This window comes from Akebia trifoliata, chromosome 11, assembly GCF_017979445.1.
Source record: "Akebia trifoliata isolate Shusen 1 chromosome 11, ASM1797944v1, whole genome shotgun sequence".
Lineage (NCBI taxonomy): Eukaryota > Viridiplantae > Streptophyta > Magnoliopsida > Ranunculales > Lardizabalaceae > Akebia > Akebia trifoliata.
Genome location: NC_141385.1, coordinates 4,814,000 through 4,841,355, shown reverse-complemented (window position 1 = coordinate 4,841,355; position 27,356 = coordinate 4,814,000). Strand labels below are relative to the sequence as shown.

At 36.0% G+C, this 27,356-nt stretch overlaps 5 protein-coding genes, 1 long non-coding RNA gene and 1 pseudogene across 6 annotated transcripts; 1 reads left to right on the top strand and 6 right to left on the bottom strand.

Moving 5' to 3' along the window:
* Window positions 1-131: 131 nt before the first annotated feature.
* LOC147390500 (uncharacterized) lies at window positions 132-1,336 on the bottom strand. Its single transcript, XR_015183152.1, has 3 exons — window positions 975-1,336; window positions 318-375; window positions 132-212 (listed from the first exon to the last, which is right to left on the bottom strand). It is a non-coding gene; the product is annotated as an uncharacterized LOC147390500 (long non-coding RNA).
* Window positions 1,337-4,070: 2,734 nt separating this feature from the next.
* On the top strand, window positions 4,071-5,536 carry LOC147390499 (senescence-specific cysteine protease SAG39-like). The gene is made up of 2 exons (XM_086417170.1): window positions 4,071-4,565; window positions 4,705-5,536. The coding sequence occupies exons 1-2, from the start codon at window positions 4,130-4,132 to the stop codon at window positions 5,295-5,297; spliced, it is 1,029 nt and encodes a 342-aa protein (XP_086273296.1). The 5' UTR covers window positions 4,071-4,129; the 3' UTR covers window positions 5,298-5,536.
* Window positions 5,537-9,013: 3,477 nt separating this feature from the next.
* On the bottom strand, window positions 9,014-10,437 carry LOC147390498 (senescence-specific cysteine protease SAG39-like). The gene is made up of 2 exons (XM_086459371.1): window positions 10,002-10,437; window positions 9,014-9,606 (listed from the first exon to the last, which is right to left on the bottom strand). Exons 1-2 carry the CDS (start codon window positions 10,435-10,437, stop codon window positions 9,014-9,016), a joined length of 1,029 nt encoding a protein of 342 aa, XP_086315497.1.
* Window positions 10,438-14,250: 3,813 nt separating this feature from the next.
* On the bottom strand, window positions 14,251-15,387 carry LOC147390497 (senescence-specific cysteine protease SAG39-like). Its single transcript, XM_086459646.1, has 2 exons — window positions 14,952-15,387; window positions 14,251-14,843 (listed from the first exon to the last, which is right to left on the bottom strand). The coding sequence occupies exons 1-2, from the start codon at window positions 15,385-15,387 to the stop codon at window positions 14,251-14,253; spliced, it is 1,029 nt and encodes a 342-aa protein (XP_086315772.1).
* Window positions 15,388-19,042: 3,655 nt separating this feature from the next.
* On the bottom strand, window positions 19,043-20,179 carry LOC147390496 (senescence-specific cysteine protease SAG39-like; annotated as a pseudogene).
* Window positions 20,180-22,061: 1,882 nt separating this feature from the next.
* On the bottom strand, window positions 22,062-23,222 carry LOC147390495 (senescence-specific cysteine protease SAG39-like). Its single transcript, XM_086459642.1, has 2 exons — window positions 22,787-23,222; window positions 22,062-22,654 (listed from the first exon to the last, which is right to left on the bottom strand). The coding sequence occupies exons 1-2, from the start codon at window positions 23,220-23,222 to the stop codon at window positions 22,062-22,064; spliced, it is 1,029 nt and encodes a 342-aa protein (XP_086315768.1).
* A 1,982-nt stretch (window positions 23,223-25,204) lies between these two features.
* Window positions 25,205-26,550, bottom strand: LOC147390494 (senescence-specific cysteine protease SAG39-like). Its single transcript, XM_086458668.1, has 2 exons — window positions 26,081-26,550; window positions 25,205-25,971 (listed from the first exon to the last, which is right to left on the bottom strand). The coding sequence occupies exons 1-2, from the start codon at window positions 26,514-26,516 to the stop codon at window positions 25,379-25,381; spliced, it is 1,029 nt and encodes a 342-aa protein (XP_086314794.1). The 5' UTR covers window positions 26,517-26,550; the 3' UTR covers window positions 25,205-25,378.
* Between the last annotated feature and the right edge of the window lie 806 nt (window positions 26,551-27,356).

The window sequence follows — 27,356 nt, the reverse complement described above, 5'->3', positions numbered from 1 at the left end:
ATGAAACCAGAACAGAACATTTGACGCTGAAACATTCAATGTTTTGGAATGTCTTGGTTGATACCATTTTAGTTTTACTTGCGACAGAAACATGGACTTGAAATTAACTCACCAGCATCTGGAAGTCCATCTTTCCTCAAAACAAACGTTCTTTTCTTTTCGTGGTCCAGAATTGCAATCTTGGTAGGTGTGCTGACATATATTTTGTCTACCTATTTGCACATAGAAACTATGAAATAAGTATTATAAGCAACATGGAGGAGGGAATACAAAAACAAAGGAAAACAACTATAAATCCCCAAAAAATGAATACTAACTTCTGTTTCAAATGTTATTGCATCCCCTTGTTCTGTAAACCGCTCCCTGCCCAGCAAACTATCCAGAAAATCAATTTTAAGTTAATGACCAGTTAAGCACATAATGTACATTTCTAAACTACAGCATATGTTATCACTTTATAAACAAATACAGTGAGATCATGACATGCTACAAACAAGAGAGACGGCCATTGATAACCCTAGAGATCATGATATGCTATCAAAGAGAGGCTTAATAATTAAAGATTAGAATACAGCCAACCACTAGCATGTGGTTCTGGTTCTAGTAGAGAGGCTAGGTAATCTCTTCGACTCCTAATGAAATCGTAAATATTAAGGACCATATAATGTCTTAAACCTACAAAATTAGCACAAAAATCTTTTACAAAAAGAAACTTACTTCGAATTTATTCCCTCCACCCATTACATACAAGCTTAGTTAATCTGAACTTAAAGCAAATAAAAAAATTAATACAGATCTGAGAGTAAACTTGATAATCTGAGTGAGTTCTCAGATTTGATAAGCAGAATTGATTTTCATATAGAAAATATGCAGAAAAATCAACAAAATATGCAGGAAAACAAAATATGCAGAAAAATCTAGGGTTTAGGGATCGACTGAAGAAAAAAATGAACAAAATATGTATAAAAACATACCTAATTTTCGAGGTCGAAATCAGATCGGATCTGTTAAGTTGAATCCTCACGCGTTTGACAGATCAAGAGAGCGAGAGATCGATAGAGAGGTAGAGAGGCAGAGAGAGATCGACAGAGACAGATCTGTCGAGTATGAGACGAGAGAGAGACAGAGGCTTCGTTTTCGATTTGCAGACGAGAGAGAGAGAGTGAGGCTTCGTTTATTTGCAGACGAGAGAGAGAATGAGAGCTTCGTTTTCAAATATCAGACGAGAGAGAGAGACAGAAAACGAAGATAGGTTTCGTTTGAGACGAAAGACAGAGAAAACGAAGAGTGAGTGAGTGAGTACAGCGTGAGTGAGTGAGTGAGTTAATAGAGTGAGTGAGTTTGAGCGTAATAAGCCTTATATAGCGACGGTCAAACTTTGACCCTCACAAAAAGTGGTTGTGGTAGCTAATTTTTCTTGTAGTGAACCTATGGACTCTCACTGTTTATTGGATCCAAATTTTCCATTGAGCCACGCCCTGGGGTTAAAACTTTTTATAGTTACCTAAAAACATAATTTCAAATAGATATCTAATTTTATAACCATATTTTATTATATAAATATTCTAAGGGGGTGCTTTTTATAATTTAAAAATTAAAATATTGAGTAAGATTATTTTGAAGATAGCATTGTAATAAGATATGTTTATAAATTTAGAAACTAACAAATTAAAGTAGTTACATGAAGTGGGATTATAATTTTATATTAGAGAGCTGCTATTGGCATCCCAACTTCTACTTTTTACACTCCAATTTCTTAAATTATTTATCATTCCCAATTAAAGATTAAAACACACCATTCAAACATTAAAAATGTTTGGCTCAATTATTTCAAAAATACAAAACATCATAACACTCAGTCAAACAATTTTAATAGCTTTTTATCATTTTGATTAGATTTATCTTGAACCCAAAAAATAGAAATCTATTGAAAAAAGGAGAGAGAGTTTCTATTGACACTCCAACTTTTACTTATTCTCAACCAGTTACTTACATTCTTTATTTTAAATTGGGGTGTAATAAGAAAAAGTTGGGATGTCAGTAGCAGCACTCTTATTTTATATTGTAAGGGTCTCTTTGTAATTTTAAATAATAATCAAACGGATTTTGAAGATAAACAAAAAGGTATTTTATAATTTATGTAACTGAATAACATGATTGTAGGGACAGTGGGATTGTAATCTTATTGGTTTGACAAAATGGACCCAGTTTTCGTATTTTAAATTTTGGGATCAACAAACAGCTATTCAGTCTCTTTTAATTTATTCAGTTATTCTGTACTTGGTCAAATCGGTTAATCACATATGAAGTTTGACATATCAAAGTAGAAATGTAGATCTCTGGAATAATGGTTAGGGACACTAGTCTTAACAAGTCAAACAAAGTAAAGGACACTTTTAAAAGAGGGCAACATGAAGAAAATTAGATACAAAAGTATGATTTGGATCGATTTGGTTAATTTTGAAACTATTAACACACTGGCAACACGTTTGCTTCATTAAGATAGTAGTTTTTGGCTTCCCATTGTATGAAATTCATTTTGAATCATTTTAAATGGGATGTGTTCGGGGATATCTAAAATTGACAATTATTTTTACACAATCACCTGAATGTTGTCAATTTTTTCAATATTTTCTACAACACTGTCAGATGCCGTTGAATCTTAACAAGTAGAAAAAAGTCAAGTTGATGTGTAAATACAAATTGCAAAGTGTGCCTTAGAAGATCCCAAACACTACACACGTTGACAAATTTAATGATGAACCGCCACTTCGCATTATAACTCTTAAGTAAATAATTAAAATAAGAGTCGTGTTGGAGTGACCTCAAGCTTATACCTCATATCGCACATCTCAACATGAAAGTGGATAGCAACCATACTCTTTCACGACAGGATATGCGATGTGAGGTACAATCTTAAGGTCACTTCAGCATTATTCTTAAATGAGTCATCTTGGAGTAATATTGAAATAGTCGTATCTCGATGAAAAGCATCTATACTTCTGACACACATCCACATCAGAATGTCCCCCACGACGTACATTTTAATGTTACTTCAACATTATCCTTCTTAAAATAAATAAGAGATACTAAGCATAAAAATACAAAATACCCCTCAACTTATCAAAAAAGCCCATTTAACCCAAAGTATAAAAAATAAAAATAGTTTACTTTTAATTGAATCTAATGAAAATTACATTTATTTAAATAATTTAATAGAAAAAGCCCATTTAACGCAAAATAAAAAAAATAAAAAATAGTTTACTTTTAATTGAATCTAATAAAAATTATATTTATTTAAATAATATAATAGAATAATCATGTATTCCAGGAATAGATATTGACAACATGAATATATTCAGGCTATAGAAATCACACATTGAATACTCCCAAGATGGAAAGAAGATATTGAGATACCATTGTAACACACATATTATACTTTTCATGAATTTTAATTATTATTCCATTCTTTGAATATCCTTTCCATATGAGTAAAATATTAATATATAAATGGTACACGAAACCATTTTGGACATCTCCTTCTCTTCTGTTTACTCTTCCTAATTCCCACGTTTTTTTCCCCAAGTTTTTTAGAACTCTTTAGAGTAATGTCATTACACGGGCCACTGAAGCATGGGAAAAGATAGTAGTTTTTGGCGTATAAGAGAAGTTTATTTTGATATCTTCCTTAAAAAAAAAAAATTGAAATTAGTTTGCTCTTTTATTCGTATACGTTGCTCTCTAAAAAAATTCTATTCTACTTAGTCAAAGTATGATATATCCTTCCAAAGGCAAATTCATGCTTGTTATAAAGAAAGATTATGACTCGTACAATGTTTGTTTGTTACAACGTTGGCGAGGCTTTCTTAGAGAACCATTAAAAAGGAGAAAGAAGACAAGAGATACATTAATAATATAATACAAACAATCATAGACGTGTGAAACAGATTCTAATACAACGTACACGAAACTATGCTACACTTTAACGGCCATAGTACGTAGGAGGTCCCTATCAAGACAAATACGTGACTATATAAACTAAAGCCCCCCTAAAAGATCGGAGCATCCTTTCAATCCATTACAATAACCTTCCCTAAGAAACAATCTTGATCTGCTAAGACTGAAAAACATGGGTTCAGCACGACAATCGCAATATATATGTGTAGCTTTCTTCATTCTCGGTGTTTGGGCTTCTCAAGCGCTTGCTCGCACACTCCAAGAGGCATCCATGTCCGAAAGGCATGAACAATGGATGGTTCGTTATGGACGAATTTATGAGGATTCCTTGGAGAAGGAGAGGCGGTTCAAGACATTCAAGGACAATGTTAAGTTTATAGAGACTTTTAACAGTGTTGGGGACCGAGCATACAAGCTAAGCGTCAACGAATTTGCAGACCAAACCAATGAAGAATTTAGGGCATCGCGTAACGGATATAAGGTGTCTTACAGACCAAGGTCATTAGAGACGGTGTCCTTCAGATATGAAAATGTGACTGCAGTGCCATCTACTATGGATTGGAGAAAAAAAGGAGCTGTTACTCCCATCAAAGATCAAGGCCAATGTGGTAAGCATCAACATATACATACTATACTTGAAACTTATCTAGTAATATTGTTGGCAAATTTTGCTTCCACATACACGTATCATCGACTCCATTTCTAATTTTTCTTGTTTTTTGTCATATAAATGTTACAAAAACATAGGATGTTGTTGGGCGTTCTCAGCTGTTGCGGCTATGGAAGGTATTACCCAGCTCACTACCGGTAAGTTGGTTTCCCTATCTGAGCAAGAGTTAGTGGACTGTGATACTAGCGGCGAGGATCAAGGTTGTGAGGGTGGTCTCATGGATGATGCCTTTGAATTCATCCAACATAATCAAGGCCTAACCACCGAATCTAACTACCCCTACAAGGGAGTTGATGGAACTTGCAACACCAAGAAGGCATCCACCCATGCAGCCAAGATCAATGGTTATGAAGACGTGCCAGCCAACAGTGAGAAATCACTACTGAAAGCTGTCGTCAACCAACCAATTTCAGTAGCCATTGACGCCAGTGGATCTGCCTTCCAATTCTACTCAAGTGGGATATTCACAGGAGATTGTGGCACTGACCTAGACCATGGTGTTACTGCAGTCGGCTATGGGACGAGTAGTGATGGGACAAAGTATTGGTTGGTCAAGAACTCATGGGGCACTACATGGGGTGAAGAGGGATACATACGAATGCAACGCGATATTGATGCCGAGGAAGGCCTCTGTGGTATAGCTATGGATGCCTCCTACCCAACTGCCTGAAAATACAAGATCATAAAATAATTAAAAGAAAGAAAAGAAATTAACACTATTGTATGGATGCATGGTCATCAGTGGGTTTGTACAACGGACCATCCTTATGTATACTCTTTAAGTACAAGTAATTTCAAGCTACTTGTGTTAATATTTATATGTGATAAACATACAATCATATCCAATCCAATCCTATTATGTGATTGTTTGATAGTAAAAAATCATGACAACAAATTAAGCTATTACGTACCTTTATTCTCACTCTCCCAAGCATCACCCTGGATTCATTTAATTTAACCTTTTATTTATTTTTGCTACTCAAGCAAGTGGTATATGTAAGGTACAAAAGATTCAGGTGCATACCCCCAAATTACATAGTGATGGGCAACTGCCATTTTAATTATCTCCCAAGACATAGAGTTTCCTCTTAGCATATAGTGGATTGGTGAGGATCCATGGATGTACTTTTTTTTTTTTTTTTCTTATTGGGTCACATGCACCGCACAATGTGAAAAAGCCCAAATTTGACGGTTGTGGGCCGTCAAATTTCATAAAATTCAATGGATAAAGAGGTCAAATTGGTGTCGAATTTTTCATTGTCAATTTTTTTTTTTTTACGGACCAAATCTATCAAATTAATGAAGGATGAGAGAAATTCGACAACTCTAAGCCATCAAATCTGGGAACATCAAGAGTTTCACCGGTCCTATACCGTCAAAATTCAGATTCTAAAATTCGTGGGCCTTGGCCCGTCAACTTTTTCTGTAGAATTTTCCAGTTTTCATGTAGTGCCGCCCCCTCAAAAAGTCCTACTTGCAATTGGTTGAGTTGAGGGTCTACCGGATCCTGGAGGGTGGCCCCCAAGGAATTCATTACTTCGTGGGGTTTCAAACACTTAACCTATCCTTCCTGAGGAGCTTTTGAAGGCTCGGCTTGCCACTAGGCCAACCCCTCGGGGTCGATCCATGGACTTACCTCAATCTTGAGGGAACCTTATTGTAAAGTCTTTGTGCTTTTGCATGTCATTGCATCTTATTTTTTCTTTTCTTTCTCCTGTTGCTTCTGTTTTTCTTAACCTGAGGGAGGTGAACATATATATTTAAATCTTTTAATTGAATTTAGGGGATTGAGTTCAGTGTATTTCGCAAGATTTTTGGCCTAAAATTTTTATTTCTATATTTTTATATGCATGCTAAGACCATTAGTCTTGGAAAAATGTTCACCAAACATTCTCCCAAATTGCAGAAAATAAAGTGTATGCTATTTGTTTTAAAACTATAGTCAAGAAAGGTTGCAGTTTGCATTCTCATCAGCAATAATGTGATTGTTTTTCGAAAATATTTAAATCTAGAGTAGAAGAGTCCAAAAATCGGGATTGTTGGTGGGAGTCCATGATAAGGTCCCAATAACTTGACTTTGGGACCGTAATTTCTCGGATTCTATCACATTATAAATGCTAGTTCCTTTAAATAATTATAAAATTAAATTATTTATCCAAATTAATAAAGCTAATGAGATTTTATTGTTAATTGTAGATAAATAAAGCGCACGTGGAAGTTATCAAATCGCGAAACAATTACGGTTACAATACACAGGCCGAAAGGAAGTTTCCAGAAAAATCTCGATCGATTTGGGCGCCACGTCACCGTGCTGCGGCTAGCGAAGACCGCGCATCCTCAAGATTTTTACAGAAGCTTCGGTGGTTGTAACTGATTGGGCCATTCGAATCGAATTATCCGCCAAATCACCCCGATTACTCGAATACGAACATTATAAATTTGAGGGTTGATTTCAAAGAAGGGGTCCCCTCTTGGGTTCCTCTTAGGCTTTTTTCTTCTATAATTTTCTTTAGTTTCTTTTTTTAATTCTCTGTAATTTTTCCTTTTGGTGAGCTTTTGACAGGAGTGAGAACATCAAGAATAATCCATTAGCTTAATTGTAACTCTTTTGGAAAATCATCAAGGAAGGAATTAAGTTGCAACACTATTCTACATTCTCTTCTCCATCTATCATCTTCTTACTTTTATTATTGTTGCAATATGATCCTCGCGATGATCGGCTAGATCCTCTTTAGAGAGATCAAGGATGCCGAAACAAGTTTATCCCTTTAATGTAATTTTAATTCCTTATTTTGCTTACATGTTTACTATTCTAGAAATTCTACTTTGATTAGATGATTTACTTATATTTCTGATTCAAACTTTGATAGCCATTACTTAGATAAGTTCAAGAATGGCTATGCTCTGTGAAGAATCTGAATATAAGCTAGGCAATCTCAATTAAATCTGAATTTTCATGAATGTCTCTTGGTTACCTTTGATAATTAAATCGCTCCACCTTCCGATCCATGAGCAATGACTTGCTACATGGATTGAGTTATTCTTGGAATTGATCTGCATTATGGATAGTTTGCAAAAGCTGATTTGATTTCTCTAAACCTCCTTTCTTATATCTTCAATCTCTACTTTCTGTTTTTATTTCAAATTGCAAGTTAATTTCCATTTCATTTGTGCAATAAATCTATTTTGTTTTTAAGAAAAATCTGTTTTCCAATTCTGTTTTGGACTTTTATCCGATTGAATTTTTGAATCCAAACTGTCCCTGTGGAACGAATTCGACTTGCCCAAAATCTTAGTTCAAATCTCTATCTCTGCATCTTTATTGCAAGCTTTACAATCGATCAGTCCACTAATTGAGATAAGATGAATAATTTTGTTCTACCCGTTTTGATTGATTTTATATCATTATGAATTTTCAGATAAGATGAATAATTTGCCTACAAATCTGTCCTATTTCACCAGTTTCCTCACTTTATATAGGAGGGAAATATCTCGTACAGAATTTTTATTATATTTTCCATGAATGGACTTTAATAAGAATTTCAGGGATATAAAATTTGACTAGATATTCATTTTTATAAAAATCCTAAATCATGAGTTGGTTAGCCAGCTTCCTGAAATTTCAGAATCTGTTGTCCATTTGTGTCTTTATTTTAATTGTAATTTTTTTTTTTTGGAAAAAAAGGCTCTTATTATTATTTTCCTCAAATTTTTGTGAATCCTCTTTCTAGGATATTGTGATTCATCGAAACCCAATTAAAATTATCAAGTTATGTCTTTTCTAGTAAGATAAAATCAATCTATCCTAGTTACATCATTCACACTTTGTTTGGGTTGAGAGAAATAAAGAGAAAAACAAACTCATTACTAAAAGAAAAGAAACGAAAAGAAAGAGAGAAGAAATACAATATCTTTCCATCTTGTTTGATTTAACAATAGAAAAACTTAAGTTTGGAGAGAAAAAATGGTACAGCTGTAATTTTTAGTATTCTTATTAGTCATGAGCATTTCTTTTCTCTCTGATTTTGAGAGAAAAACCGGACTATTTTTAAGTAAATCGTCATATTTGCTTATCTCACCCGAGTCTTGAGTCCAAGTCTCATCATGGATCACGAATCATGTTGTGAATCTCAAGGATTGGTGTGATAGAGGTAACTGCAAAATTTGGTAAAAAAATAACTCCAAAAGATGGCAACAAGGCAAGAACATAACAAGATAGAACTACTATGCACTTTACTTGAAATACCCATACACATATTATAAGTGGGTGTACTATAAACACCATATTACATGGAAATGGGAGTCCTATAAAGATTCCTATAAACACCCTGATGATCTAGAAGCCATATAACCTTCTGTTTTCTAATTATTTACAATCTTGTATTTTTAAGCGGTTGGGTAGGAGGCTTCCATAGCAATACCACAAAGGCCTTCTGGGGCATCAATATCCCGTTGCATTCTAATGTATCCCTCTTCACCCCATGTAGTGCCCCATGAGTTCTTGACCAACCAATACTTGGTTCCATCACTACCTGTCCCATAGCCCACTGCAGTAACACCATGGTCCAGTTCAGTGCCACATTCTCCTGTAAATATGCCACTTTTGTAGAATTGGAAGTCAGATTCACCGGCATCAATAGCAACTGAAATTGGTTGGTTGGCGACAGCTTTCAGTAATGCTTTCTCGCTGTTTGCTGGCACATCTTCATAACCTGTGATCTTAGCTGCATGGGTGTTTTCTTTCTTGGAGTTGCAAGTTCCATCAACTCCCTTGTATGGATAGTTAGTTTCGGTGGTTAGGCCTCGATTTTGTTCAATGAAGTCAAAGGCATCGTCCATGAGACCACCCTCACAACCTTGATCCATACCACTTGTATCACAGTCTACTAGCTCTTGCTCAGAAAGGGAGATCAACTTACCCGTAGTGAGTTGTGTAATACCTTCCATAGCTGCCACAGCAGAGAACGCCCAACAACATCCTACGTGTTCGAAACATTTATACAATAACATAAAACAAAATTAGAAAAAGTAGAGGAACTGACACAATGTGAAAAAAGCCCAAATTAATTTGACGGCCCTGGGCCGTCAAATTTCATAAAATTCGACAGACCAAGGGGTCGAATTTTTCATTGTCAAATTTTATTTTTCGACAAGCCGAAACTGTCAAATTAATGTAGGATGGGAGAAATTCGACAGCTCTAAGCCATCAAATTTGGGAACATCAAGAATTTCGACGGTCCTAGACCATCAAAATTCAGTTTCTAAAATTTGTGGGTCTTTGCCCATCAAATTTTTCTGTCGAATTTTTCAATTTTCACCTAGTGTGATGTCAAGTATATGTCAAGGTATATAGTATGTATATGTTGATGCTTACCACATTGGCCTTGATCTTTGACAGGAGTAACAGCTCCTTTCTTTCTCCAGTCCATAGTAGATGGCACTGCAGTCACATTTTCATATCTGAAGGATTTCGTTGCTGACGACCTTGGTTTGTAAGACATCTTATATCCATTACGTGACACCCTAAATTCTTCATTGGTTTGGTCTGCAAATTCATTGACACCTAGCTTGTAGGGTCGGCCCCCAACGTTGTTAAAAGAGTCTATGTAGTTCACATTGTCCTTGAATATCTTGAAGCGCACTTCCTTCTCTGTGTCATCCTCATAAACGCGCCCGTAACGAACCATCCATTGTTCGTGCCTTTCGGACATGGACGCCTCTTGGAGTGTACGGGCAAAGGCTTGAGAAGCCCAAACACCCAAAATGAAGAAGGCTACACAAATGTACTGCGATTGACGTGCCGAGGCCATTTTTAGCAGAGATTGTTTCTTGAGGAATGTTACTGTTATGGTTTGAAGGTATACCCAAATGTTTTGGAGAAGTTGAGTTTATATAGACACGGATTTTTCTTGATAGAGACCTGCTGCGTAGTGTGGCCGTTCAAGTGAAGCCTAGCTAGTTTCGTGTACGTTGCTCCTTCTCTGCCCTGACATTCCTTTCTACTTATTCTACTATTGCATCTGTTTCTTTAACGAGGCCAACTATTAAATTATGGCATAACTTGGCTTTCCTTGTCTCTTGCATATATTTTACTCTTTTCTCCTTTTTATATGGTCCTTGAAGAAAGCCTTCCAAAAAAAAAAAAAAATGGTACCTTCTGGCCGGCTGATCTTGGGTTTTCATTTAACTCCCAGTGAGCAAAGCATGGTTTTAGAAAATCTGTCCAAGACGAGTCGGCCATGGAGGTAACCTAGTCAGAGACTCAATGTGAATCGTTCATATCATTGACTCGTCTGAGATCTAAGATCACTCGTATTATATTTCAAAAAATTTAGTAGTCCGTAAAAACTTGGCTGAGAAAACTAGTTTTGATTTTTTTCATGGAAAATAATCAATTATTAATAATTTAAATATTTATTATCTATGTAAAGCAAAATTTGAAACCAGTTTTAAAAAGTATGGAAGAAGAGCTTGTAGTCCAATTCACTGTCGATCAACAAAACTACCACAGACAATGTGAAAAAAAACCCAAATTTGACCCCCTAGGCTGTCAAATTTTATAAAATTTGATGGACCAAGAGGTCGAATTGGTGTCAAATTTTTCATTGTCAAAATTTTTTTGATGGGTCAAAACTATCAAATTAATGAAGGATGAGAGAAATTCGACAGTTTTAATCCGTCAAATCTGGGAACATCAAGAATTTCAACAATCCTAGATCGTCAAAATCCAATTTCTAAAATTCGTGGGCCTTGGCCTGTCAATTTTTTCTGTTGAATTTTCCAGTTTTCATGTAGTGAGAATGCCCATTTGCATAAGCCAAAATTATTTACCTTTGAACTAAATTTTTAGCCATTAACAACATTAAGGACTAATATGAATGGTTTAGGTTGATGGGAGTATGGGACCAAGAAAATCCTAAATAATATAATAATAACTGCCAATCTCAACTAATTCATTTAATAAGTTCCAAAGATGGGGAAGACAAAAGCATGTTGATTAAATAGCATAGAATGTTATGGTAGAAGAGCAACATATAAGTAGCCAGTCATGGCCATAATCATGTATAATTTACGGAGCACATCAAGGTGGATGTCCATCTCCATCATTCGTCAAAGCGCTAATCCAAACTACATCTTTTGTTATTGAACATCCATCTACAACACTACACAATGCAATATATCTGTACACCTGTTACATTTGTGGATTATCTTCTCATGGCAGTAGCTTTGTATTGACATAATAGGTTGTACACCAAGTAGTGTATTCTACAGCTCTAGCCTTGGATGACTCAATTTTGCGATCCCAAATTTTTTGGGGCTATTTTTTCACTCAATTTTGTAACTTTTGTCCTAGGGGCAATTTCTTATTTATATAGACCATAAACTAGTAACGAACTCTTTTTAGGATTTTTCCATTGGGGATTTTTTTAGTTTTCTGAAAGAAAGTGAGATTAAAATATTATAACCATGGTTTTCACCATTGCCTACAGACGTAGACAATCTCGAAAAACCAAATAATCATTGATTTTTCCATCTATTTTTCTACAATGCTGTAATGCTCAAATGAAGTATTCTAGATGAACCCACGAGCGATGTAAGGTGGGAATGCTCGCAATTCAGCATATTTTGTAAGTGCTAACTAGTCCCATAATTTTGATATGGCAAAATAAAAATCTTGACTATTCATATCCTTCTACTGAAGAGCACGAATATCTGTCTCCAACTGATACTGTCTTGCAAAATTAGACTGCATGTATAGTCTAGGCAGATGGTTTCAAATCTCATTGGCAGTCTCATACTTTGCCAACTGAGTATCTATAGAATGCGTAACAGAATTATTGATCCAAGCGATGATCTTCGAATTTTTAGCCTCCCAAACATCCACTGATTCTATATAATCAATAGCATTGTTTATAGGTTGAATTCTTATACCCGTAACATAACTCCACTTAGATTTGTCCCGCAAAAAATTCTTCATAACATAACTCCAATACAAAAAAAAATTTACATCTAATTGCACACTAATCAATTGGAGAGAATTATCTTTTCGACCAACCATGATGAGAAAAAAAAATAAAGAAGACTAACAAATAATCACCAAACAATAAACGAAATCAAATTGATATGTGAAATTAAATCAGAATCCAATCAAGACGTGAGGAAGCGAGCGAACAGTAGCGAAAATGACTGTATGGATGCACGCAAAAAAATTCGTTTCGAGGCTCTGAACAAGATAAACAAAATCCATAAGATGGTGGCTCTAATACCATGTAAAAATCAAGAAAACTAGGGCTTTTTATTCTAATAAAAACTGAATAATGAAATTATATAATAATCGTGTTTTTATAGACTCACTAGAAAATATAGAAAATAGGAAACCTACCAATAATAGGATATCTACAAATAATAGGAAACAAGTAAATAAATAAATAATATAATCTAACACAATGCAAATGATTTGACTCAAAAATTTGCATAAATCACTTAAATTCTTAAGAAAATTCAGCAAATGGTTTGCAATAAAAAAAAAAAAAAAAAGTATCGCAAATCATTTGCAAAATTATTCAGCTCCAAGTCATACCTGTGTAAATCAAAATTACTAAAATATCACTTATAAAAAAAAACTAATGAATTTACAAAAATACCCTCAATCCTTGCTACTACAATACACAGAAATTTACAAAAATATACATCTTCAAAGTTAGATTTCACGTAATGAAATTACAAAAATACCTCTTGTCATAGAAAATTATAAACTACAAAAATCAACCTCAATGATTTCTACAATAACATGCATATGAATTCACAAAATACATCTAATCAAAGATACATTTACTTTTGCACATAAAATTATGAAAATACCCCCATCAATGTTTTAATAAAAATAGCCCTCGTCATAGGTGTATTTCAGTAAATTTATATACATTTTATTGTAACAAGCTATTGGAACTATTTTTGTAGATTGAATAGTTTCTTTGATGATAGATATTTTGAAATTCTAATATTTAGGTATAGGAATTTGTAAAAGCATATGTAAGTTAATGTAACAAGAAAGAGAGAGATCTTGAGTTCAAACCCCCTCGTTAGCCACCCATAAGGATTTATCAAGTGAGGCTTACCTAATAAGTGTAGTTTGTACGGTATTGCATGTACTTTTGGCAAGATATGGTGTTCTAAGAGGCCAACCGCACCCCCCCCCCCCTGTCAGGCTTACAGATCCTGCAGCCACCCCCATCATAAAAAATAAAAAAAGAGAGTTAATGTAGCAAGTATTAGGGGTACTTTTGTAAATTAAATAATTTCTTTAATGAGATCAAATAATTTAAAGTTATTTCCATTTTTTATTTTAGCAATAAATCACTTTGAAATATTTGCATCACAAATATCAAGGTATCAACCAAACACAAAAATGATTTTTCAGGAGTTTTGCGATGACAACCAAGCAATAGTAATTTTTTCATCACAAAACATTTACAATGCAAATGATTTGTAGTGGTATACCAAGCAGGGCTTAATTGCAATACCCATACACATATTACAACAAAGTGCAAGTAATATTAACACACAGATGAACTCGCAACCATACAATTGCCTTTTTCTAATTATTTTACAATCTTGTATTTTTATGCAGTTGGGTACGAGGCTTCCATAGCAATGCCACAAAGGCCTTCTGGGGCATCGATATCCCGTTGCATTCTAATGTATCCCTCTTCACCCCATGTAGTGCCCCATGAGTTCTTGACCAACCAATACTTGGTTCCATCTTTACTCGTCCCATAGCCCACTGCAGTAACACCATGGTCTAGTTCAGTGCCACATTCTCCTGTGAATATACCACTTTTGTAGAATTGGAAGTCAGATTCACTGGCGTCAATAGCAACTGAAATTGGTTGGTTGGCGACAGCTTTCAGTAGTGCTTTCTCGCTGTTTGCTGGCACATCTTCATAACCAGTGATCTTAGCTGCATGGGTGTTTTCTTTCTTGGAGTTGCAAGTTCCATCCACTCCCTTGTATGGGTAGTTAGTTTCGGTGGTTAGGCCTCGATTTTGTTCAATGAAGTCAAAGGCATCGTCCATGAGGCCACCCTCACAACCTTGATCCATACCACTTGTATCACAGTCTACTAGCTCTTGCTCAGAAAGGGAGATCAACTTACCTGTAGTGAGTTGTGTAATACCTTCCATAGCTGCCACAGCCGAGAACGCCCAACAACATCCTACATGTTCGAAACATTATACAATAACATAAAACAAAATTAGAAAAAGTAGAGGAACTGATGTCAAGTATATGTCTAGGTATATAGTATGTATATGTTGATGCTTACCACATTGGCCTTGATCTTTGACAGGAGTAACAGCTCCTTTCTTTCTCCAGTCCATTGTAGATGGCACTGCAGTCACATTTTCATATCTGAAGGACTTTGTTGCTGATGACCTCGGTTTGTAAGACATCTTATATCCATTACGTGACACCCTAAATTCTTCATTGGTTTGGTCTGCAAATTCATTGACACCTAGCTTGTAGGGTCGGCCCCCAACGTTGTTAAAAGAGTCTATGTAGTTCACATTGTTCTTGAATATCTTGAAGCGCACCTCTTTCTCTGTGTCATCCTCATAAACGCGCCCGTAACGAACCATCCATTGTTCGTGCCTTTCGGACATGGATGCCTCTTGGAGTGTACGGGCAATGGCTTGAGAAGCCCAAACACCCAAAATGAAGAAGGCTATACAAATGTACTGCGATTGACATGCTGAGGCCATTTTTAGCAGAGATTGTTTCTTGAGGAATGTTACTGTTATGGTTTGAAGGTATACTCAAATGTTTTGGAGAAGTTGAGTTTATATAGACACAAAATTGTCTTGATAGAGACCTGCTGCATGCGTAATATGGCCGTTAAAGTGAATCCTAGTTTCGTGTACGTTGCTCCTCCTCTGCCTCGACGTTCCGTTCTACTTATTCTATAATTGCATATGTTTCTTTCATGAGAATAACTATTAAATTATGGCATCACTTGGCTGACCTTGTCTCTTGCATATCTTGTCATTGTTTCTCCTTTTTTATATGGTAGTTGAAGAAAGCCTTCCAAAAGAAATGATACTTTCTGGCCGGTTAATCTTGGGTTTTCATTCAAACACCCAGTGAGCAAAATATGGTTTTAAAAATTCGACCATGATGAATCGGTCATGGAGTTGGCCGAGTGAGACTGAACCGTACATCACATTGACTAGTCTGAGATCTAAGATGAGTCTTGTTAAAGTGTACGCTTAGGACACACGTTAAAACGCATTCAATACACTTGGGAAACAAGCATTTGAGAGTATTTTTTTATAGAAAAAAAATTAAGGGCATCTTTGGTAGGAAAATTGAAGTTACAAGGTGTATTTAATGCATTATAATATGTGCCCTTAGAGCACATGCTAACAAAACCCATGAATGATTTAGGATGTTGGGACTAAGAAAATCCTAAATAAAATACAATAACCACCCATCTACAGACAATAAACATGCAACCAACAAATTTTGGGATTTTCCATTGTATACTTTTTAGTTTTCTAAAAGAAAGTGAGATTAAAAGTTTGTAAACGTGAATTTCCCGAAAGTAGTGAAAGTATCTCATCATTGCCTATGCAAACGTAGAAAATCTTGCCAAACCATGCGAAGACCATGTCGTGTTCTCTTTACTTTTAATTTCTATTTTAGTTTTTAATGTTAGTTATCATCCATTTCTCAACCTATTTTTCTACAATGTCATAACATTCAGATGAAATATTCTTGATGACCCCAAGGGTTGAGTTCAATTTCTGCGTATTCTTGCCTCATATATCTAATAGGGGTCCAGTTCAAACCGAGAACCGAATCAAACCAATAGCTTTGGGATGGTTTGGATCAAATTGTGGTTCGGTTCCAAGTTACGAAAATGGAGAACCAATCAATTTGGTTCGGTTCTTGGATCAATCTTGTATAGAACCGAACCCTTATGCATTAAATAAATATATGTGTATATAATAATTATTATAAATTATTTTAGGAGTTAGGCCATATGTTAGTGATTTTTACGGATAAACCAATGAATTTTTATGGAAAGATTAGTGATTATTGTATGACATTTTATGTTTATTATATGTTTATTGTTTTCATTAAAAATATCATTTACAGTTTATAGAATATTGGCAATCCGTAGAACAGAACTAAACCAAACTGACTTTAGTTCGGTTTCAGTTGGTTTGGCTCTGGTTCTTATTTAGTGGAACCAACCTATATTGGTTTGGTTTGAATTTGACCTCAAACTGAACCAAGTTGCACCCCTAATATCTAATGTTACCATAACCCATTTCTTTTCTTTCCCAAAATACATATTTTTCAAAAGAAGACAAGGCATGAACGTAACAATATGGAACTATTATGCACTTTAGGCCCTACTTTGTACACTGCATATAATTTGTTGAAAACAATTCCATGGGTGCTTGGTTATACAATGCAAATGATATGAATCGAAAATTTGCATAGATCACCTAAATTCTTAAGAAATTTCAACAAATGGTTTGCAGTAAAAAAAAAAAAAAAAAAGTATAGCAAATCATTTGCAAAATTATTCAGCTCCAAGTCCAACTTGTGTAAATCAAAATTACTAAAATATCACTCATCAAAAACCTAATGAAATTACAAAAATACCCTCAATCCTTGCTACTACAATATACATAGAAATTTACAAAAATACACATCTTCAAAGTTATATTTCATATAATGAAATTACAAAAATACTCCTTGTCATAGAAAATTTTAAACTACAAGAATCAACCTCAATAATTTCTACAATAACATGTATATGAATTCACAAAATACATCTAATCAAAGATACATTTGCTTTTGCACATAAAATTATGAAAATACCCCCATCAATGTTTTAATAAAAATAGCGACCCTTTAAATGGTCTTTCTTTAAATGGCTTTCTTTCGAAGCTGAGCGACCCTTATTGGGCTCAATCACTTGGTCCAGGTTAGTTCCGTCTAAAATATCTTTTTTTGTTTGGTTGGCCGCCCTTGGTAAGATTCTTACGTTGGATAATTTGATTGTGCGGGGTTGGATCATTCCCAATGGCTGTCCATTATGCTTGAGTGATGGAGAATCTGTTGATCATACTTTAGTCCATTGTTCTTTTTCTTATAATATTTGGTCAATCTTCCTTGGTATGTTCAGTATGAACTGGGTCCTCCCTCGTAAGTTTTCTTCGGTGTTAGTTGAATGGACCAATAACGCTTTCCACATTAGAAAAATGATCCTATGGGCTATGCTTCCCTCGGCTATTGCTTGGGGAGTCTGGAACGAGAGAAACAACAGAGTGTTCAACAACAAGAGCAGTACCACTCGTGCAAGATTCTTGGAAATTTTGGGTCTGTTATACATTTGGTCGAAGCAGAATATAGAGTTCGCGGGGACTACCTTCGACGATTTTGTTTTTAGATGGGACTCTTTATGTAATCAGTGATGTTGTTTTTGTTTTTTCTTTTTTCTTTGATTTGCTGCTTTTTGCTTGTTGTTTGTTCTTGAGGCTCTCTCGGCCTCTCTCTTTGTAGTTCTCCTTCTTTTGCTCAATACATTATACTTTTCAAAAAAAAAAGTAATAATAAAAATATCCCTCGTCATAGGTGTATTTCAGTAAATTTATATACATGTTATTGTAACAAGCTATTGGAACTATTTTTGTAGATTGAATAGTTTCTTTGATGATAGATATTTTGTAATTCCAATATGTAGGTATAGGAATATTTTTGTAAATGCATATGTAAGTTAATGTCGCAAAAAGGGAGAGATCTTGAATTCAATCCCCTTCGTTTGCCACCCACAGGGATTTATCAAATGAGACTTACCTGATATGTGTAGTTTGTAGGGTATTGCATGTACTTGGGGGATTTGGTCAAGATATGATGCTTTACCCCCCCCCCCCCCCCCACACCCACACCCACACCCACCTTGTCAGCCTTACGGATCCAGCCCCCCCCCCCCCCCCCCCCCCCCCCCCCCCCCCCCCGTCATAAAAAAATAGAGAGTTAATGTAGCAAGTATTAGGTGTACTTTTGTAAATTAAATAATTTCTTTAATGAGATCGAATAATTTAAAGTTATTTCCAATTTTTATTTTAGCAATAAATCACTTTGAAATATTTGCATTACAAATATTAAGATATCAACCAAACACAAAAATGATTTTTCAAGAGTTTTGCTCAGACAACCAAGCAATAGTAATTTGTTCATCACAAAACATTTACAATGCAAATGATTTGTCGTGGTATACCAAGCAGGGCCTAATTGCTATAACCATACACATATTACAATGAAGTGCGAGTAATATTAACACACAGATGAACTCGCAACCATACAATTGCCTTTTTCTAATTATTTTACAATCTCGTATTTTTATGCAGTTGGGTACGAGGCTTCCATGGCAATGCCACAAAGACCTTCTGGGGCATTTATATCTCGTTGCATTCTAATGTATCCCTCTTCACCCCATGTAGTACCCCATGAGTTCTTGACCAACCAATACTTGGTCCCATCACTACTCGTCCCATAACCCACTGCAGTAACACCATGGTCTAGTTCAGTGCCACATGCTCCTGTGAATATGCCACTTTTGTAGAATTGGAAGTCAGATTCACCGGCATCAATAGCAACTGAAATTGGTTGGTTGGCGACAGCTTTCAGTAGTGCTCTCTCGCTGTTTGCTGGCACATCTTCATAACCAGTGATCTTAGCTGCATGGGTGTTTTCTTTCTTGGAGTTGCAAGTTCCATCACTCCCTTGTATGGGTAGTTAGTTTCGGTGGTTAGGCCTCGATTTTGTTCAATGAAGTCAAAGGCATCGTCCATGAGACCACCCTCACAACCTTGATCCATACCACTTGTATCACAGTCTACTAGCTCTTGCTCAGAAAGGGAGATCAACTTACCCGTAGTGAGTTGTGTAATACCTTCCATAGCTGCCACAGCCGAGAACGCCCAACAACATCCTACATGTTCAAAACATTTATACAATAACATAAAACAAAATTAGAAAAAGTAGAGGAACTGATGTCAAGTATATGTCTAGGTATATAGTATGTATATGTTGACGCTTACCACATTGGCCTTGATCTTTGACAGGAGTAACAGCTCCTTTCTTTCTCCAGTCCATAGTAGATGGCACTGCAGTCACATTTTCATATCTGAAGGACTTTGTTGCTGATGACCTCGGTTTGTAAGACATCTTATATCCATTACGTGACACCCTAAATTCTTCATTGGTTTGGTCTGCAAATTCATTGACACCTAGCTTGTAGGGTCGGCCCCCAACGTTGTTAAAAGAGTCTATGTAGTTCACATTGTCCTTGAATATCTTGAAGCGGGCCTCCTTCTCTGTGTCATCCTCATAAATGCGCCCATAACGAACCATCCATTGTTCGTGCCTTTCGGACATGGACGCCTCTTGGAGTGTACGGGCAAAGGCTTGAGAAGCCCAAACACCCAAAATGAAGAAGGCTACACAAATGTACTGCGATTGACATGCTGAGGCCATTTTTAGCAGAGATTGTTTCTTGAGGAATGTTACTGTTATGGTTTGAAGGTATACTCAAATGTTTTGGAGAAGTTGAGTTTATATAGACACAAAATTGTCTTGATAGAGACCTGCTGCATGCGTAATGTGGCCGTTAAAGTGAATCCTAGTTTCGTGTACGTTGCTCCTCCTCTGCCCCGACGTTCCGTTCTGCTAATTCTACAATTGCATCTGTTTCTTTCATGAAGCCAACTATTAAATTATGGCATCACTTGGTTTTCCTTGTCTCTTGCATATATTTTACTCCTTTCTCCTTTTTATATGGTCCTTGAAGAAAGCCTTCCAAAAAAAAAAAAAATTTGATACCTTCTGGCCGGCTGATCTTGGGTTTTCATTTAACTCCCAGAGAGCAAAGCATGGTTTTAAAAAATCTATCCAAGACCAAGACGAATTGGCCATGGAGATAACCTAGTGAGAGACTCAATGTGAATCGTCCGTATCATTGACTCGTCTGAGATCTAAAATCACTCGTATTATATTTCAAAAAAATTCGTAGTCCATAAAAACTAGGCTGAGAAAACTAGTTTTGATTTTTTTCATAGAAAATAATCAATTCTAAATAATTTATATATTTATTATCTATGTAAAGCAAAATTTGAAACCAATTTTAAAAAGTATGGAAGAAGAGCTTGTAGTCCAATTCACTGTTGATCAACAAAACTACCACAGAATGCCCATTTGCATAAGCCAAAATTATTTACCTTTGAACTAAATTTTTAGCCAAAAACAACATTAAGGACTAATATGAATGATTTAGGTTGATGGGAGTATGGGACCAAGAAAATCCTAAATAATATAATAATAACTGCCAATCTCAATTAATTCGTTTAACAAGTTCCAAAGATGGGGAAGACAAAAGCAGGTTGATTAAATAGCATAGAATGTTATAGTAGAAGAGCAACATATAAGTAGCCAGTCATGGCCATTTAAATCATGTATAATTCACTGTTCACATTGAGGTGGATGTTCATCTCCAGCATTCATCAAAGCACTAATCCAAACTACATCTTTTGCTATTGAACATCCATCTACATCACTACACAATGTAATATATATCAGTACACCTGTTATGTTCGTGGATTATCTTCTCATGGAGGTAGCTTTGTATTGACATAACAGGTTGTACACCAAGTAGTGGATTCTACAGCTCTAGCCCTGGATGACTCAATTTCGCGATCCCAAATTTTTTGGGGCTATTTTTTCACTCAATTTCGGAACTTTTGTCCTATGGGCCATTTCTTATTTATATAGAACATAAACTAGTAACCAACTTGTTTTAGGATTTTTCCATTGGGGATTTTTTTTTAGTTTTCTAAAAGAAAGTGAGATTAAAATATTGTAACCATGGTTTTTACCATTGCCTGCAGACGTAGACAATCTTGAAAAACCAAATAATCATCTATTTTTCCATCTATTTTTCTACAATGCTGTAATGCTCAGATGAAGTATTCTTGATGAACCCACAGTTCAGTTTAATTTTAACGTAATCTTGCACATGTAATTCCACGAATCGAGTTGCAGATCTCGAGGATCAGTATGTGACAGTTATCCAAACCGTAACCTACTCCTCTTCCTTCACAAATTACCATATTTTCCCACTAGAGCAAATAACTATGAAATTTGGTACTAAAAAAACACTCCAAAAGTTGATAAGACAAGAACATAGCAAGAAGGAACTATGCACTTTAATTGCAATACCAACACACATATTACAAGGAAGTGGGTGTCCTATAAACACCATATTACATGGAGCTGGGAATCCTATAAAGAGTCCTATAAACACATTGACGATCTCACGGCCATACAATGGCTTGTTCTCAAATTATTTACCATTTTGTATTTTTTAGGCAGTTGGGTAAGAGGCTTCCATAGCAATGCCACAAAGGCCTTCTGGGGCATCGATATCTCGTTGCATTCTAATGTATCCCTCTTCACCCCATGTAGTGCCCCATGAGTTCTTGACCAACCAATACTTGGTCCCATCACTACTCGTCCCATAGCCCACTGCAGTAACACCATGGTCTAGTTCAGTGCCACATTCTCCTGTGAATATGCCACTTTTGTAGAATTGGAAGTCAGATTCACCGGCGTCAATAGCAACTGAAACTGGTTGGTTGGCGACAGCTTTCAGTAGTGCATTCTCACTGTTGGCTGGCACATCTTCATAACCATTGATCTTAGCTGCATGGGTGTTTTCTTTCTTAGAGTTGCAAGTTCCATCAACTCCCTTGTATGGGTAGTTAGTTTCAGTGGTTAGGCCTTGATTTTGTTTGATGAAATCAAAGGCATCATCCATGAGGCCACCCTCACAACCTTGATCCATACCACTTGTATCACAGTCGACTAGCTCTTGTTCAGACAGGGAGATCAACTTACTGGTTGTGAGTTGGGTAATGCCTTCCATAGCCGCCACAGCTGAGAACGCCCAACAACATCCTATTTGTTCGAAACATTTATACAAAAACATATAGCAAAATTAGAAAAAAGTGGAGGAATGGATGTCAACTATATGTGGAAGTGAAATATGTGAACCATTTTACTAGACAAGAGTTAGGTACATATGCCTACCACATTGGCCTTGATCTTTGATGGGAGTAACAGCTCCTTTCTTTCTCCAGTCCATAGTAGATGGCACTGCAGTCACATTTTCATATTTGAAGGACTTTGTCGCTGATGATGTTGGTTTGTAAGACATCTTATATCCATTATGTGACGCCCTAAATTCTTCATTGGTTTGGTCCGCAAATTCATTGACACCTAGGTTGTAGGATCGATCCCCAGCATTGTTAAAAGTGTCTATGAAGTTCACATTGTCCTTGAATATCTTGAAGCGCTTCTCCTTCTCTGAGGCATCCTCGTAAATGCGTCCATAACGAACCATCCACTGTTCATGCCTTTCAGACATCGACGCCTCTTGGAGTGTGCGGGCTATGGCTTGAGATGCCCAAACACCAAGAATGAAGAAGGCTACACAAATGTATTGGGATTGACGTGTCGAGGCCATATTTAGTGGAGATTGTTTCTTGAGGAATGTTATTGTTATGGTTTGAATGGATACTCAAATGTTTTAGAGGAGTTGAGTTTATATGGACACAGATTTTTCTTGATAGAAACCTTCGGCATACGTAGTGTGGCCGTTAAAGTGAAGCCAGGTTTCATGGACGTTGCTCCTCCTCTGCCTCAACATTCTGCTCTACTAATTCTATAATTGTATCTGTTTGTTTCATTAGACCAACTATTAGGCATCACTTGGCTTTCCTTATCTCTTCCACATCTTGTCATCCTTTTCTCCTTTTTTTTACATGGTCCTTGAAGAAAGCCTTCCAAAATAATAAAAAATGATACTTTCTGGCCGGCTGATTGTAAGTTTTCATTTGACCTCAGTGAGCAAAGCATGGTTTTAAAAAATTCATCCAAGATCAAGACGAATCCGTCATAGAGGCAACCGAGTCAGAGACTCTGACTCGACTGAGATCTAAGATGACTCGTATTATGTTTCGAAAATCTAAGTAGTCAATAAAAACAAAATTGGAAGAATAACTTGTAGTCCAATTCCTTGTCTGTCTATAAAAACAACCACAGAATGCCCATTTACATAACTAAAAATTATTTTTACCTTAAAACTAAATTTTTAGCCAAAGACAACATTAAGGAGTAATAATTAAGAATGATTTAGGATGATGGGAACAAGAAAATCCTAAATAATATTCAATAACTACCTATGTAACTAATTAGTTTAATATGTTCCAAAGATGGGAAGGACAAAAACATTTTGATTAAAATAGTATAGAATGTTATAGTAGAAGAGCGATGTATATGTAACCAATTATGGCCATTGTAGATGCAATTTCTCGTGCTACCTCAGGATATGCACCTCTGATCTTGATAAAAATAAGCACAGTTTCCCCCCATTCCCAGAATCAGAACATACCTTTTGTGTGTTGCCCCCCTATTATTTACAGAGATCTCTCCCTGACCTGTTTGCAATTTCGCAAACGTAGACAATCTTGCCAAACCACATAAATACCATTTCGTGTTCTCTTTACTTTTAATTTGTGTTATATTTTCATTTATTTTTCCACCTATTTTTCTACAATGCCGTAACATTTGGATGAAATATTCTTAATGAACCGAAAGATTGAGTGTAATTTCATCGAAATCTTGCATCTGTAATTCCACCACTGCTGAACAAAGAGTCTTTTGATTGTACTTGGCAAACCAAAGCTTTGATAACTCATTTTGGCTTTCTCAAGCTATGTGTCCTGCACCCTTGGGGAACAACCAATATTCTTGCAATCATATCAGATTTGGACCAGATGTTGAGACCAAATAAAGATGGATCAGTAAGTTATAAGATCAAACCCAAACCTGATCCAATTTAATCGATCAGTTCAGATTGATTACAATACAATCCAATATTGTCAGTCCTAAAAAGAACTCTACTTGTTTACACCCTCAGTATTGAATAATACCATGCTGATGCTGCATTACAATCCTTAGTGTTAAAAAAAGATGATGTTCTCATTTTTACAAATACTTGTATCGTTATTTTAATTGTAATTTTTTTAGAAAAAAAGTCCTCATTATATTTTTTCCTTGATATGTCAGTGAATCCTTTTTCGGAGAACTTGTCATTCATCAAAACACCAGGATTTAAAATTAGTAATGACTTTTCTAGTAAGACAAAATCAATCTATCAAAATTAGGTCATTCAAGTCAGTCGAAGAGAGTTTCGTTTCAGTTAAAGATAAATGATTAATCAATTAAATAAATCCTCATTTTTTCTTCATATCATCCTAGTCCTAAGTTGCAAGTTGAGTCAGGGATTACGAATTGAATTATAGAACTCAAGTATCAGTGTGTGGCAATTACCCAAACCGTAACCAGTCCTTTTAATTCCAAAAATACCAAATTTGCTATAATAAAAAAAAAGTAACTCCAAAAGATGATAACGCAAAAACATAACAAAATGGAACTACTATGAACTTTAATGGCAATACCCATACACATATTACAAGGGAAAGTGGGTGTACTATAAACACCATATTACATGGAAGTGGGAATCCTTTTAAGAATCCTATAAACACCCTAAGTCCCTGATGATGTCATGACCACACAATCGCCTTTTTTCTAATTATATTTTAGTATCTTGTATTTTTTTTACGCAGTTGGGTAAGAAGCTTCCATGGCAATACCACAAAGACCTTCTGGGGCATTGATATCTCGTTGCATTCTAATGTATCCCTCTTCACCCCATGTAGTGCCCCATGAGTTCTTGACCAACCAATACTTGGTCCCATCACTACTCGTCCCATAACCCACTGCAGTAACACCATGGTCTAGTTCAGTGCCACATTCTCCTGTGAATATGCCACTTTTGTAGAATTGGAAGTCAGATTCACCTGCATCAATAGCAACTGAAACTGGTTGGTTGGCAACAGCTTTCAGTAGTGCTTTCTCGCTGTTGGCTGGCACATCTTCATAACCATTGATCTTAGCAGCATGGGTGTTTTCTTTCTTGGAGTTGCAAGTTCCATCGACTCCCTTGTATGGATAGTTAGTTTCGGTGGTTAGGCCTTGATTCTGTTTGATAAAATCAAAGGCATCGTCCATTAGACCACCCTCACATCCTTGATCCATACCGCTTGTATCACAGTCCACTAGCTCTTGCTCAGATAAGGAGATCAACTTACCCGTAGTGAGCTGGGTAATACCTTCCATAGCCGCCACAGCCGAGAATGCCCAACAACATCCTATGCGTTTGAAACATTTATATGATAACATACAAAATAATTAGAGAAAGTAGAGGTACTGATGTCAAGTATATGTCAAGGTACATAGTAAGTATATGTTGGTGCTTACCACATTGGCCTTGATCTTTGACAGGAGTAACAGCTCCTTTCTTTCTCCAGTCCATAGTAGATGGCACAGCACTCACATTTTCATATCTGAAGGACTTAGTCGTTGATGATCTCGGTTTGTAAGACATCTTATATCCATTACGTGACTCCTTAAATTCTTCATGGGTTTGGTCTGCAAATTCATTGACACCTAGCTTGTAGGATCGCTCCCCAGCGTTGTTAAAGGTGTCTATGAATTTCACATTGTCCTTGAATATCTTGAAGCGCATCTCCTTTTCCATGTCATCCTTGTAAATGCGCCCATAATGAACCATCCATTGCTCATGCCTTTCGGACATGGATGCCTCTTGGAGTGTGCGGGCTACAGATTGAGAAGCCCAAACACCCAGAATGAAGAAGGCTACACAAATGTATTGTGATTGACGTGTCGAGGCCATTTTAGTCGAGATTGTTTCTTGGGGAATGATACTGTTATTGTTTGGGGGTATACTCAAATGTTTTGGAGAAGTGGAGTTTATATAGACACAGATTTTACTTGATAGAGACCTTTTGCATACGTAGTGTGGCCATTAAAGTGAAGCCTGGTTTCGTGTACGTTGCTTCTCCTCTGCCCCGACATTCTTTTCTATTAATTCTATAATTGCATTTGTTTCTTTCATGAGACCAACTATTAAATTATGGCATCATTTCGCTTTCCTTGTCTCTTTCATATCTTGTCATCCTTTCTCCTTCTTATATGGCCCTTGTAGAAAGACTTGCCCAAAAAAAATTGATACTTTTTGGCCTGCTGATTGTGAGGTTTCATTCCACCCCAGTAAGCAAAGCATGGTTTTAAAAAATTCATCCAAGACCAAGACAAATCGGTCATGGAGGTAACCGAGTCAGAGACTCAATGTGAATCGTCCATCACATTGACTCGTCTGAGATCCAAGATGACTCACATTATATTTCGAAAATCTTAGTATTCAATAAAAATAAAATTGGAAGAAGAGCTTGTAGTCCAATTCATAGTCGGTCTACAAAACAATCCCTGAATGCCCATTTACATAAACAAAAATTATTTACCTTATATTTTTCGACAAGACAACATTAAGGACTAATAGGAATTATTTAGGATGATGGGAACAAGAAAAATCCTAAATAATATAACTAGTTTAATATGTTCCAAAGATGAGGAAAGACAAAAACATTTTATTAAAATAGTATAGAATGTTATAGTAAAAGACCAACATACACATAACCAATCATGGCCATCTAAATCATGTATAATTCACCCA